Source organism: Mytilus edulis, chromosome 12 (genome assembly GCF_963676685.1).
Source record: "Mytilus edulis chromosome 12, xbMytEdul2.2, whole genome shotgun sequence".
NCBI classification, from domain to species: Eukaryota; Metazoa; Mollusca; class Bivalvia; order Mytilida; family Mytilidae; genus Mytilus; species Mytilus edulis.
In genome coordinates this window covers 63,950,757-63,964,203 of record NC_092355.1, presented here as the reverse complement: position 1 = coordinate 63,964,203, position 13,447 = coordinate 63,950,757, and the positions used below count along the sequence as shown (strand labels likewise).

Genomic DNA, 13,447 nt, shown 5'->3' with positions numbered 1-13,447 from the left:
AAAAAAAAGAAGTTTAAAAAAATGAAAATATGAAAGAACATTTCCGACACCTAAAAAAAATGGGGATCTACTCAATAACGTATCTGTGATCTAAATTTAAAAATGTTTAAACCCAATCGAATTTTTGAAACTAAAACTTTTGCGTATTAATTGGCTTACGACATTGCATTTAAGAGCTATTTTGTCTTTGTTTTAGCTGGTGCAACTGAGGCTAGATTGTCAGAAGATTCTGAAATGGCTTTTACAGGGTCCCATGATTTATTTGAGTCAGCTCTTGAATGTCAACCTGCCTCCTCACTGCAACCTCCAACACCTCCTTCACCTCAGTCACCATCAGTTCTTTCAGGGTTTATTGGTAACCGGGGAGTACCAATTATGGTAAACCCAACTAGACCTGTGCTCAACAATGATTCCAATGCTGTCCCTACAGCTGCTACAGCCACAAAGAAGAGAAAAGCAACAGCAGGAGATGTTCATGAGCTTCAGGTGAATTTATAACAGTTAACTCTGTCCGGTAGTATAATGTGTCCCCCATACTTTGTTGGCAATACATGTACAGCTCTTTTTTTAATATATGTACTGGTAGTAATATTAAAAATTGATTGTTAAATTATGTTTTCCTTAACATCCAGGAACAAATGTTTCATGCATATTCAGGACAATTTTCCGATTTATATACTGTCTATACATATACAATTTAGTGCACTCCCACAGAGTGTTACACTGGGATTGAAAACTTACATTCACCCTGTTTGTCCGCTCCTCCTAATAAACCGAACAAATTCAGATTTGGTCAGCAGATCATTTATGACATGTGAGAACTTTCAAATTAGTCAGATGTTGTTGTTGACACATGAATGCTGAGTATCCTTTTTGTAACTCTTTTTAACCGACACAGACAAAGTAATGTTCTCTTTAATGGCGTCCAAGCAAACATTCAAAAAGTCCATTACCAATGATTACCTTTATTGCAAAATACGACCTTCCTTTACATATTGTTGAAGTATTTGACCCTTTTCTCTTAATGAAGTTTCGAAATTTATTTTCATTGGGTTGCTATATCCTACATCTATTTATATCATTTTTCTATACTGATCAATTTTCTTGAAATGCATTGTATTCATTCAGCTGTACAGGAGCTTGTAATATTTTTTTACAAATTAGTCATGTACAATTGTTGATAAATTCATATCAATAACATTTCTGTTTTGTTGAACAGGTTGTGTATTTTAGGTGAGATTGAAAAGCAGAAAAAGGAAATGAAAAAGCTTGACTTACAGATCGAACTGCTAAAAAGAATCAAGCCAATGTCGTTATCTCAGTGTCTTGAGGAACTTGGTTCTACTAACTAATATTAACTTAATTTGTTATGTTCTCATGTTATATTGATATAATTTTATTTTTAAAAGAAAAAATGATTATATATTTCACATAATTATATATTTGATTGAATTAAAGGAGGTCTTAACTATTAACCTCAATGATCTACATGTAACAGTTATCAATAAAACTTCCAGAAATTATTGAACAACACAGAACAGAATCATGCACCTGTTTTTATATCATGTTGAACTTGGTAGGGAAAACGGTTGCCAATTTCTTTTCTTAGAGTAGTTTGTAATGGTTGTGGATGTGGATTATGTCAATGTCTATCATGTTAATATCGAATACGTTTGTAAATGATGTGAAGTGTAAAATGGGAACCAAATAGTTCTGACAAAAAATAATAGAAACTGTAATTGATCTGATTCATGAAAAGCATCGAAAGTCTTCCTGTGTCACTAGTGTGAATTGTTTTACTTCATGAGCAATAATTGAATCTTTTACTATAAAAATTATACACTTATCGAATAAAGTTTTAATCTTATTAAATCATTTCAATATCGAATCACGGAGATAATAAACCGTCGTTGTGTATGGCCATATACATGTATATGGTAACCAGAAGTTGCTTAAATCAAAGTATTTTGTACTTTGGTGAATAGTTGTTTTACTGGCAGGCACCCCATGTCTCCTTATTTTGAACATCAACAAAATAAAACAGTGTTTCCATTAAGACCATAGTGTATTAAAACTGGTCTTCAATTAGTTATGATCATGTGTCTATGAAAAAGTAAGAAAGCATATTAAAGTGTTAACAATATGTATTTTAGTGGTTAAAAAATACTCTGGCAACGTTTTCTCTCGTGTTTCTTCCATCCTGTATTCCCAGAAAGAAACTTGCACGGGCTGATCAAGTCTAACACCAGCACCGTCGTCATTTACTAACGCTTCATTTCTGGACAAGCCAATGTTATGCAACACTGCACAGGCACCAAAAATTCTACAGACTTTTTCTGGTTTCATTCTTACCTTAAATATGAAAAAAGTATATGCTCATTTAAGTTTCAAGTTATGTAGAGCAATTCATAGTAAATGAAAAAGTGTCATGCATGCATAAATATATATCATATTTTATATGTCTTGATATATAGATAATATGCAATAGTCATTTAAAATACCTTCATTCAATGTTTTGAAATTATAGATAATTTTTTGCACTTAGATAACTCTTCTAGAAAATTGATGGCGGTGATACCAAATGCATATTCAAAATTCTAAATTGAAGACAAATTTACAACACTTGAAAAAGATCCTTAAGGGCAGCCTTTTGTTGATCAAGGCGGGTTTTTTCTCCAAATTTATATATTCGGGTTGCAATCTCACAGACGTTTAACAAACATCTCTCAGCCATTTTGGTGTGACCATTTCATGGATTTTGTTATTTATTTATGTATGAATTGCAATGTCAAATCTGTATTTAATATAAATATACCTCAGAATGGAGAACATGAAACCGTCTTTTCAAAATACCAAAAGTCCTCTCTATAACGGATCTAGTACTGGCATGGCATCTGTTGAACCTTTGCTGGTGTCTCTCTGTTGGATTGGCATATGGAGTAAGCAGGTAAGGGCGACAAGCGTATCCACTGTCCCCAAGAATAACACCATCTATCAATCCCCTGTGATTTGTCTGGAGGTAATTAGACAAAGTTGATGTGTTGAAGATGTGGGAGTCGTGAGTGGAGCCTGGCCAGTTTGCAAATATATTCGTAAATCTGCCTGTAAATATAAATTCAGTGTTTAAAAAAAAAAAAAAAGACAATTTAAAAAAATAGCAGATTCTTTAATTATGCAAGTACGTACATTAACGCACCTGCTAATAAAAGAAAGTCATACAAAGTACTACACAGTTATTCCTCAACAAACTTCATTACTGACATTTTTTAAAACAAGAAAATTCGGATATAAACACACATAGATAGCTATTACTATATGTTTAAAAAGGAGAATTTGAAATCACAAAGAGTAAAAGAAATAAATGCAAATCACACGGTATCATAGAAAAGTCATATTTATTTAACTAGAGTTATGCCGCTTTGTACCGTGATTTGAAGTTCTTTGTCGTATAAAGCAAAAATACAATGTTGCACAGTGACAAACGTCACACATATTGTAGAGTAGTTTATGTTTTTACCTTTCTGTGTTGACAGATGAATAAAATGGAAACCTTTAATCTTTTTCAACTGTTATAAAGACCGGACTAAAATTAATAGAACCTCCGAAATTTCGGTCGAAACAGAAGGACCCAGTTGTCTCTATTGATAGTGTCAAGGAAATTTTAAAGGAAGAGAACCATTTTTAAAGATCAACAACGACGGGAATAGCAAAATACAGATTAAAATGCCTTCAAAATCACAGACAGCTTGCACATTTATGCTGTGGTACCCCTTTCTGTTTACATAGGATGGTTCATCATCTGTTGGTGCCTGTATTCTCATATGTGTGCAGTCAATGCACCCCAAAACATTCGGAAAGTTACTTTGCCTGTAAAACCCACATTTTATCCTGTTGATCGGATTCACATCTGTAGGCCAAACTCACAAAATCGTCCTTAATGTCAATCAATGCATCTGTCACATCACTTACAACACGAGAAACTGTTCCTTTGTCATACCCCAATGTATCTCCGATAACTTGCAAGAATGAGCCGGATGCGTAGAAACGCAGTGCAATACATACTTGCTGTTCAACGGTCAGTGCTGTTGCTTTATTAGTTGAACTTCTGAGTCTGTCTTGTAGAAAATTGCAAAGGTAAGCAATCGGGTCCTTGCCAAATCTATACCTCCTTCTAAGTTCATCGTCATTTAAATTTGTTAAATGTGAAAAGGTTCCTCTAAAAACTCTGTCCTTTCTAGGTCTTAGTGGTGGCATTAACAAAGCAGCCATTTTCTAATTATACCTTGGTTAAATGGTTTAACGCTGCTACCTACCATCGTTAAATTTCACTCAAGTTAAAAACATTATAACGGAGCGTTAAAACTAACTATGAGATGAACAACATGATTAACGAGACGTTAAATTTAACGAGACGTTAAATTTTAACGATACATTAGCCAAATTTAACGGAGCGTCAGTGCTAACGACAAGTTGAACAACCGGCCCCTGATGTTTAAAATTACACAATATATTTTGTATGAATAAGCCAATCTGTACAGATTAATGAGAGACGATAATCATGTATGTACATGATGAATATAAAACATGAAGGTAAAATAATGCAACATAATTTCAATTAATATTGACAATATAAAACTTCTAGGCGTTTTTGTTGAATAAAATTACAGGTTTGACTAAGAATCTTATAATATCTTAATTCGAAAAAAAAATACATTTTCTGACATTCTGTTAAATTTTTAAAATGCTCATCAGTAAAAATAACTTGCCTAAGATCATTATAAACAGGACATTGTAAAATGACATGATAGTCATCTTAAACAGTATTGAAACAATTAAAACAACATCACTCTTCAAGCGGCAAATGTTCATACCTCCCAGTTTCAAGCTCAAAAGGATCATTCCTACATTTATATTTTGTAACGGCGCTTCTCTCACAAAAAGGCATCAACAGTTTGCAGTAGTTATCAACAACATAACCCTGCTAAAACATATTATATGTTCTCAACTTGTTACGCCATTTCCGCGTCTGGAAGAAGATAAAATAACAATGGTTTTCTTTTCATTATAATTATCAAACATTCTTGACATGACTATTTCAACAAACATATTTTTATTACTATAAGTGTTTTTGTATTACAGAAGTCAACCAATCAACTGTTTTTTAACCATGCAACTCCATTTTTTATAATGTTTTATTTCAGACTAACCTCATCTGCACATATCAATATCTGTCTGTCAATACGATCTGGCTCATTGGGAACAACACGGGGGTTTTAAAAGAAAACCATTACATTGTTGTATTCATTAGATAATATATGCCCCTGGGGATTGTAAACCTCATCAGTGTAGTTATGGAGAGCTCACTTTCATAATTTATCTACAATAAAAAGTCATTCATGTATAGCATTGTATAGTGCATGGAAAGCAATGTACTATAAAAATAATTGCTTGCATACATATTTAATGAAATGACAGGTATCGTGGTTAAAAGCAAATTGAATTGGACAAAAGACGCAAAAAGAACAGCAGATATCAAATGACTTAAAATGTTAAATATTTGGTTGTAAACTTGTAAACTTATTAATTCATTTAGAGTTTTTCATTGTTTCAGACATGGAAGTATATGTTATCGGTTTGATCTATGGCTTCTTTTTTCAAAATGCGGATATTGCTGTTGGAATTTTTCATTCGAGAAAAGAAGATTTCATAGTAGAGAAGAACAAGAAAATTCTTTCAGTTGATCTGACAACTATAGGCAGAATGTCTAAAACTCAATGTACAGCATTCTGTGCACTACTAGGTGACAGATGTTGTGAGATTACGTATATAACCTCGACTCAAAAATGTAAACTCGATCAGTCCGGGTGCTGTCATACGGGTTTTGACTCTGTATTTGGCTCAAACCTCATACATCCCAGTAGTACACATGGCGGTAAGTCAAACCTGTGCTTATTAGTCATTTCGTAAAACGAAAAAATGTTCGTACTCTCTAGGATCCTCTAATTTTTTTCATTGATGAATATTTTATTTTTATTTTAGTATGACCACTGCTATGCACAAAGAATTACAAAATATTTCCATTGTTAATTTTTTCATTACACTTTCTCATTAATCATAAAAATGCTTTGATTCTTGTTACCATTTGACATTGTGTTAAAAGAGGAGAACAAAACTATTACACAAACTGTAATAAAGTTACTTTTGATGTTGTTGCCTATAAAATATTATTGTTGTGAATTGTATTTCCCAAATTATTGATACAACCCGATATTACGTGTCATGAGCAGAAAACAAAACGATAGTAAACACGTGTATCATTATCTTTTATGCATCAGTCAACGGGACTGTTATGTGTAGTGGTGTAATTAAAAAAATATGGTAAATAAAAAAATAAAGATATGATTGTCAATAAAAAAAAGCAACCAGTATCACCACAGTTCAAAATCAATGATGATAACTACTTCAACTGACTGACTTTATCTATTAGCAAAGCTTTAACCACATAGTTACCAAGTTGACCTAAGATGCATTTTGCTATTACCTTTAGGTGTGTTTGTCATATAGCTCTTCAACTGTTTTGGTACTTATACATTCATCTAATTTTAAATGTTTGACTTTGAGCGTTCCTGATAAAGGTTAATCCAGAAAAGCATGATATTATTTAACGTGTTGTTTTAATTTTGTAACTATAACAGGCACTAGATGACAAAATGTGACACAATCAATCAGATAAAGCTCGCTGATTTACGTTTTTCTGAATACAGTGTAATTGAAAAAAAACTTATCTTAAATAGACACTAACTCAATGTGTTCTTGGCATCGTCAATGGTATTGATTTCAGCTGTATGTCCATTTTTCAGTTTTAAACAAGTATCAAACAAGCTAGATGTTACCAATTTCTCGTGCATATTCACGGGGGTTTGAATTACATCGAAATGAGATTTTTACCTAATATTGAAGGCTTTACCTTTTTTTTTTCTTTCTTTGCTAATTATAAAATTAAAAATAGAAACAATTACCTGAGAAAAATTTAATGTGAAAAGTGTACCTAGTGTACTTAAACGCTTTTCTAGCTTGAAGTTTAAATGTTAACGTGTACATCTTTTCATGGACGGACACAGGTCACCGAATCAGACGAAATAATTGTATATGAAATACAATATAAAAAAGAAGATGTGGTTAAATTGCCAACGAGACAACTTTCCACAATGCACGACTAACATCGGAATTGTTAAGAAATTCGGTTCGCTCATTACTATTTTAATGAATACTCACAAAATATAAATAAAAACATAAATTGCACTTTTGATAATGAGCCATAAAAGAAAATGAATTGCTTTGTCACGTACTAAGACATAGAACATAATTTTTTAACCATCTAGATAATAGTACTCAGCTATAGTGTTATAGTGTGGTAGTCTTTATCTATATGTTTGTTGTTTCAGTAACTCAGACATTATCTGTTACAAATGGTGGAGCTTTTGGTGCTTGGAAATCTGCAGAATTTTGCACAATAGGTCATTATGCTATTGGTTTCAGAATGAAAGTGTGTATATTTCTATTATAACTGTTTAATCTCTTAAAACGGAAGAAAAGATTGTTTAAATACTCATATCAAGCCAAATATTTATTATATTTTTCGTTCAAATGAAAGAGAGAAATAAATCAAACTATATAAGCAGAAAATATAAGCCAAATTAACATCAGATCATCTAAGGTTGGATATTGTATGAGACAAAGATAAGAATGAATGATCGTCCATGCAATAAGCAAGTGTTGATTGCTGCATGCATTTAGTATCGCAAGGTACTTTAGTGATTATCGATTTACGTATACCAATTTTAGCAGGGCTATTAAATTAAAAGCATTACTAGTCGTGTATTTCTTACATAAACACTGCATACAAGTGTTTAGTCATTTAAATAACTCATCTGTTTTACTCTTTGAAATACCTTAAAATTTGCAATTTGAATGGGCACTTGGTAGGCTAACAAGGTCTATTGTTGAAAATACTTAATCACAAGGTGTCAAAAATATGATTGAATATAAGAAAAATCCGTTAAATCAGAATATAGTCTAAAGCATGTTTGTATTTGTTCATATAATTTGTGCATTTCATTGACAGATCGAAGGATACCATGAGGATAGGTCAGAACTGAATGCTATAGAAATCATTTGCGGAAATAGAGGGGGTGAACGTTGTGGTGACACAGCTAGTTCTGGTCAGCAGGTATGGGGATACTGGACAGGGGAAGCACTTTGTCCACCAAAAACATTCCTCACCGCCTATTCTCTACAAGTACATCCATACAGTGTAAGCTGGTTATATCTTAAAATTATATAGATATTCATAGAAATATTACATCGCTTACAACTCTTACAAGTATGACCATACAGAATAAGATCTAAAACTAAGATGCAGATTTTATCGCATAAAGCTATTAAAAGTATTTATTTAGGAATAATACACTAAAAAATCTATATTCCCCAACAAAACGTTGGCATGGACATCGATTTTGAAGAAAAAAAAGATATTTTGGAGAACATATATGCATTGTCCTTAAATTTTCCAATGTTTAGCCATTCAGATTAGTTTTCCATGTATTTATTTTTGTCTTCTTACTTGTATATATAAACATATATTTTATGATGTTTCTGTATGGGTGATTTTCGGAATAGTGACAGTGGAACAATACTGTGTGACATTATTATGTTTGTGTGGTCATTAAGTCCATATAGTAAGGCCGTTCTTATATCAGTACTTTGTGTCCGTCTTCACTCAGACAAATTTAAACAATTTTACATCCAATTCATTTGAATTTTGGTGGAAAGTTGCAAGCACAGCTGCATATTGTTATATTACGTAGTCAAAAATTTGCTCATCGTCATTTCTTTTATAGTTTCATTTGAGTCTAACTGACCGGACGGTCTTTTTACAAGGCTGGCTCATGTGCACACGTGCAATTCTTTTTTTTTGTTATTATGTTGTTCCGTTATTTTTGTTTACTAATTTATTTATTATTAAATTTCAAAACATAAATACAGGCGATTTTTAAAACAGTGTGTTTTTGGAATTGCCTCTTTGTTTATGTAAGTTATTTGTATGAAAATGTAAATACCTCAAAAATACTGAACTCCGATGAAAACTTAAACAGAAGGTCCCTAATCAGACGGCAAAATAGAATGATTAAACACATCAAACGCATGAACAACAACTGTCATATTCCTGGTGTAGGCATTTTCAAATGTAGAAAATGGTGGATTGAACCTGGTTTTTTAGGGAACACATTAATGCAGTTCTATTTTAAAAGTTGCAACGTATCGGACTTACAGATGAAACATGAAACACGAAAACTTAATTAAACGCCTATTTCTACATATACAATATATAATGTATGGCGTTGTACATAAATGACATATAAAATACAAAAATACAATATGTATGTAATATACCAAAAATTGAAAATATACACTGTGATACACAAGAAAAAAGTCAAAAAAGTTCAAAATAATTTTCGAAATACAATGTTTTCAACCGACATTTAAAAGTATCCAAAGATGAACTTTTTCGATAAGGAAATGTCTGTACCAAACATGCCAAATAGAGGCAACACTAGTTCAAAAGTCATAAATCGAGCGAGAGAAAAAAATCTGGGTAACAAACTAAAACCGAGGTAAACACATCAACTATACAAGGAAAACAAGGGAACGACAGGAACACTGAAGTACAACAAAAAGCAAACGGTAACATACAAGGACACGAATTATTTTATGACAAATGACTTGCAACAGGACATTTCAAGACAACAATGGTGGGTAAAACCTGGTGTAAAGGGTAGCCAAACCTCCCGCGTTATGACAATGTTCAAAATATTGCTCAAATGACAACTCTTAGTGGCGGAAATACAGCACAAACACACGCAGGAATAATCATCAAAGTGAAATGCTTAATCAAATAATAGCATAGTCGACACAACATGCAAAGCACAGAACAACATCGAACATAGTCCATCAACGATAGATACTAAAGGATATCACAAACAGTGACGCACTTACGTAACTAACATGCATGATCGAACGTTATACAATTATTTTCACAATACTCGTCCAAACAATTTTCTTGATAAAGATGTTATGGAAGTAAAATTTTATAATTATTTGAACAACAAACGGTAAGACTTAACAGATTATCCAACCGAAATCATTAAAGAAATATCAAAAATAAATATATTAATGTTGTTTGTACAACATACCGAGACATGTCAAAAAGCAAATCGGAAATATAAAAATTGTTTTCCAATCGTTTCATCTGTTTGAGGTTTTGGATGTGCCATGTGATGAAAGACTTCCGGTTTTGGATTTTCATATGATTTCTGTATTCTTGTTGTTTTGCTTTTAAGTATGAGTTTACTTTTTTACACATTAATAGTATATAAGATACATGTTTTCAGATTCCACGTAAATAAGACTTAAACATTTGCCTATTTGATTAAGGTTCATTTAATTTTAACATCCTAAAATTTCTATATATTTCGATTCCAAACCTTAATTCTTGTACCTTCTTAAAAAGGAAACACCAAAACTTATGCAATGCACTAATATCGTTTCCAATCTTCAAAGTTTTGGAAATCTATATCAAAAGTCATGGCACTGTCAACTTCTGTAAATCGACATATGTTCGCGAACATTTTAGGTTGATATGATAACATGTTTTGTTTTGGACCATGACGCGGCGATTGAAAATGTACTGAAAATGGCTTAATCAAGAAAGATCCAAGTGTTACATATCAACGTCAATTTATATTCGCGTTCATTTTCAATCGCGAAGGTAGCGAACATTACAGTACACAACCTTTTGACCAACGGTTAAGGAGAAAATAATTTACAGATGCTCCGATTTCAATAAATTAATTCTAACTGGTATGAAATCTCTTTTGTTTGATAGGCTAGTTATGATAGTACTGGTGCAAATTACCTCAGATTCAGATGCCGATATTTCAAAGATGAATTTGATGTCGTTGACCTTAGCTATCCTCCTGGAATTGGACGATATGGCACTTATGGGGAATGGAGCGACTCTTGTGCGGTGAACAGTGCCATATGTGGTTTACAGACCAAAATTGAAGCTTACCAAGGACAACTAGACAATACTGCTCTGAACGATGTTAAATTCTTCTGTTGTGAATAAAGATACAACAGTCATTGTAGAAAAATGTACAATAATTGAAGTCTTTTTTCTCCAACTTAAAATATGTATTTCACTACTGTTTCGAACAATGTCCCTTAGCGCTACAACAATGACAATTGAACTCTTAGAATTAGTTTAACTATGTAAGTTCAGAATATGGAACGATAACATTTCAAATTATTTAACTTAAAACTCAAAAGGATTGTGTATAAGTCAGTAATCACTTATATTTTTTTATGCAGCAAAATGTTTAATGTACTTTATTCGTTGTTCTAAATGTTAGTGGAATTAGAAGCAGATATTCACTTCCTTTTCATTTGTCAAGTGTTTTGCCATTTGATTTTGCCATGTGCGTAGTGACTTTCCGACTAGATTTTCCTCGGAGTTTCAGTATTTGTGTGATCTTACTTTTTTTCTAAATTTGACACGGTTTTTTTTTTCTTCAAAATTATAGACATGACCGTAATCTTTTGCACTTAACCATTTGTAGGTGTTATTCTTCGGAATAGTAATACGTCACACTCGGTTGCATATGTAAAAGGGTCGAAAACATATATATTCCCTTGAATTTGTCAGAAATTAATCCTGCATTTCATTGCAATACACTTTTGTGAGTCATAAACATATGTCTTTGGTTTTTCTAAGCGCCATTTTTTTATTTGTGCTTCTATAGAATATTTTGAAAACTTGCGGCTACATGATAACTACAGCTTGCACACAGGGTAAAAGTTTGGTGAAAGTTTGATTGGATAATTTAAAGTAATTGCTATTGTCTTATATGCAATAAAATGTCGTGTGCAATTTTTTCTATAGTACTGGACCGAATAAAACTTTGCTCATGCCAAGTATTCCAGTATTTGAAATAAACATAAATTCAACACAGTTTTTTTAAACTGCAAATTTAACAAAGGCTAATAGGGATTAATCAAGGGTGGTATTACACTTATAATGGGAAACTGCACATGCACATTTGCTTCTATGTGTTCTGTCATTTGTTAAAATTTCAGTGAGGTATTACAAAAATGAATTATGATTTGATTGAGTTTCAAAGACATATTCTATTAGAAATTTATTTTCTTCGAAATATGTGTTTCAAAGCACCAATATTATTATATTTGGTGTTTCTAGAAAAGGGATGAACACTATATTGGTCTACTTATGTGATGGTTATTTTCCTATATGCAATGACATGTTATGTTACATTTTGTCTAAAGTACTGGACAGGATATACAGCTACTTATGCAAGTTGCTTTATTTGAAACAAAGACAAATTCTACAATTTTTGTTTTTAAGTGCAAGCTTGACAAAGACAAGGCACCCGTATCTTATATTCAATCCCACCCAGCAGTGTATTTTATGTATTGTAGTGACATTGTTTTTTCATTCCGCACTGTGTACCCCACAACTTCACCATAACATATTATTTGATGTCAATGATAGATTAAAAGTAGACTTATAAAACGACCGTTCCTGGTGACGGTTCTGTCAAAAACAGACATTTGGACTCACGCAATCTAAACTGTAAACAAACTAACGGCAACATTCTTTGCAAATGTTTTTATCTAAGTAATGTGCCATACACGTACACCAACATTTTATTTCTAAGTCTATTTGAAAAGAAATATACCCAAAAATCAAAAGCTATGTTGATATTGTAATAAACTTGACGAAGACTTCCATTTTTGTCTAGATTGTTGACTGATCTTAACCTCAAGGAAGCATTTGTTTTAAAAAACCGATAATATAAAACCTGAATAAAATGTCCAAGCGCTTTACAGTCTAAAACAACTTAAAATCTTGAATCTAAACCGTTGTCAGCAGTTGGTGACTTCATAAAGCAATCTTTAGAGTTTGGAACATAAGGTCAATGTCCTTGACAATGTATCTTGCATATGTTTTAATTGTTTTATGTTTAAACTTTTATTTTTTTACTTTCGTGTTAGGTTTGTTTTATATTTTGTGTTATTGCTTAACTTATATAGTGTAATTTGCAAATAGAATTATATTAATAAAACAAAATTAACCATCTACGTGTGTATGTGTTTCTGTAGTCAGTGAGAGTGTTTGTGTTTCCTTAGTTGTGTCTTATTAAGATATACTTGCTTCTTCGTGGTTTTTTTTTTAATTGTAATTCTGTCAGGATGCAAGCTCTTTAATAGAGTCTGTAACTTCGAATCCCCTCTTTAAGAGATTAGGATTTTTCATATAATGACATAATTACACGTCTGTTTACTTTGGAACAACAACATATCGGCTTCT

At 32.1% G+C, this 13,447-nt stretch overlaps 3 protein-coding genes across 3 annotated transcripts; 1 reads left to right on the top strand and 2 right to left on the bottom strand.

The window, feature by feature from the left end:
* Positions 1 to 1,652: 1,652 nt before the first annotated feature.
* LOC139497761 (putative nuclease HARBI1) lies at positions 1,653 to 3,821 on the bottom strand. The gene is made up of 4 exons (XM_071285998.1): positions 3,716 to 3,821; positions 2,816 to 3,102; positions 2,168 to 2,352; positions 1,653 to 1,713 (listed from the first exon to the last, which is right to left on the bottom strand). Exons 1-4 carry the CDS (start codon positions 3,819 to 3,821, stop codon positions 1,653 to 1,655), a joined length of 639 nt encoding a protein of 212 aa, XP_071142099.1.
* A 37-nt stretch (positions 3,822 to 3,858) lies between these two features.
* Positions 3,859 to 4,269, bottom strand: LOC139497760 (putative nuclease HARBI1). The gene has a single exon (XM_071285996.1). It carries the CDS (start codon positions 4,267 to 4,269, stop codon positions 3,859 to 3,861), a length of 411 nt encoding a protein of 136 aa, XP_071142097.1.
* Positions 4,270 to 5,462: 1,193 nt separating this feature from the next.
* Positions 5,463 to 13,216, top strand: LOC139497936 (vitelline membrane outer layer protein 1 homolog). The gene is made up of 4 exons (XM_071286185.1): positions 5,463 to 5,932; positions 7,446 to 7,546; positions 8,126 to 8,314; positions 10,946 to 13,216. Exons 1-4 carry the CDS (start codon positions 5,614 to 5,616, stop codon positions 11,186 to 11,188), a joined length of 852 nt encoding a protein of 283 aa, XP_071142286.1. The 5' UTR covers positions 5,463 to 5,613; the 3' UTR covers positions 11,189 to 13,216.
* Positions 13,217 to 13,447: the final 231 nt, after the last annotated feature.

Bases quoted from the DNA above. Each gene is read 5' to 3' on its own strand.
- LOC139497761 (XM_071285998.1), bottom strand. From the start codon at position 3,821: ATGAGAATACAGGCACCAACAGATGATGAACCATCCTATGTAAACAGA. The intron at 2,353-2,815 runs GTATATTTATAT...TTCATATTTAAG, and splicing joins TTCATGTTCTCCATTCTGAG to GTAAGAATGAAACCAGAAAA. The intron at 1,714-2,167 runs GTATTTTTTAAC...ATTTTTTGTCAG, and splicing joins CGAGAGAAAACGTTGCCAGA to AACTATTTGGTTCCCATTTT.
- LOC139497936 (XM_071286185.1), top strand. From the start codon at position 5,614: ATGGAAGTATATGTTATCGGTTTGATCTATGGCTTCTTTTTTCAAAAT. The intron at 5,933-7,445 runs GTAAGTCAAACC...TTGTTGTTTCAG, and splicing joins TCCCAGTAGTACACATGGCG to TAACTCAGACATTATCTGTT. The intron at 8,315-10,945 runs GTAAGCTGGTTA...TTTGTTTGATAG, and splicing joins TACAAGTACATCCATACAGT to GCTAGTTATGATAGTACTGG.
- LOC139497760 (XM_071285996.1), bottom strand. From the start codon at position 4,269: ATGGCTGCTTTGTTAATGCCACCACTAAGACCTAGAAAGGACAGAGTT.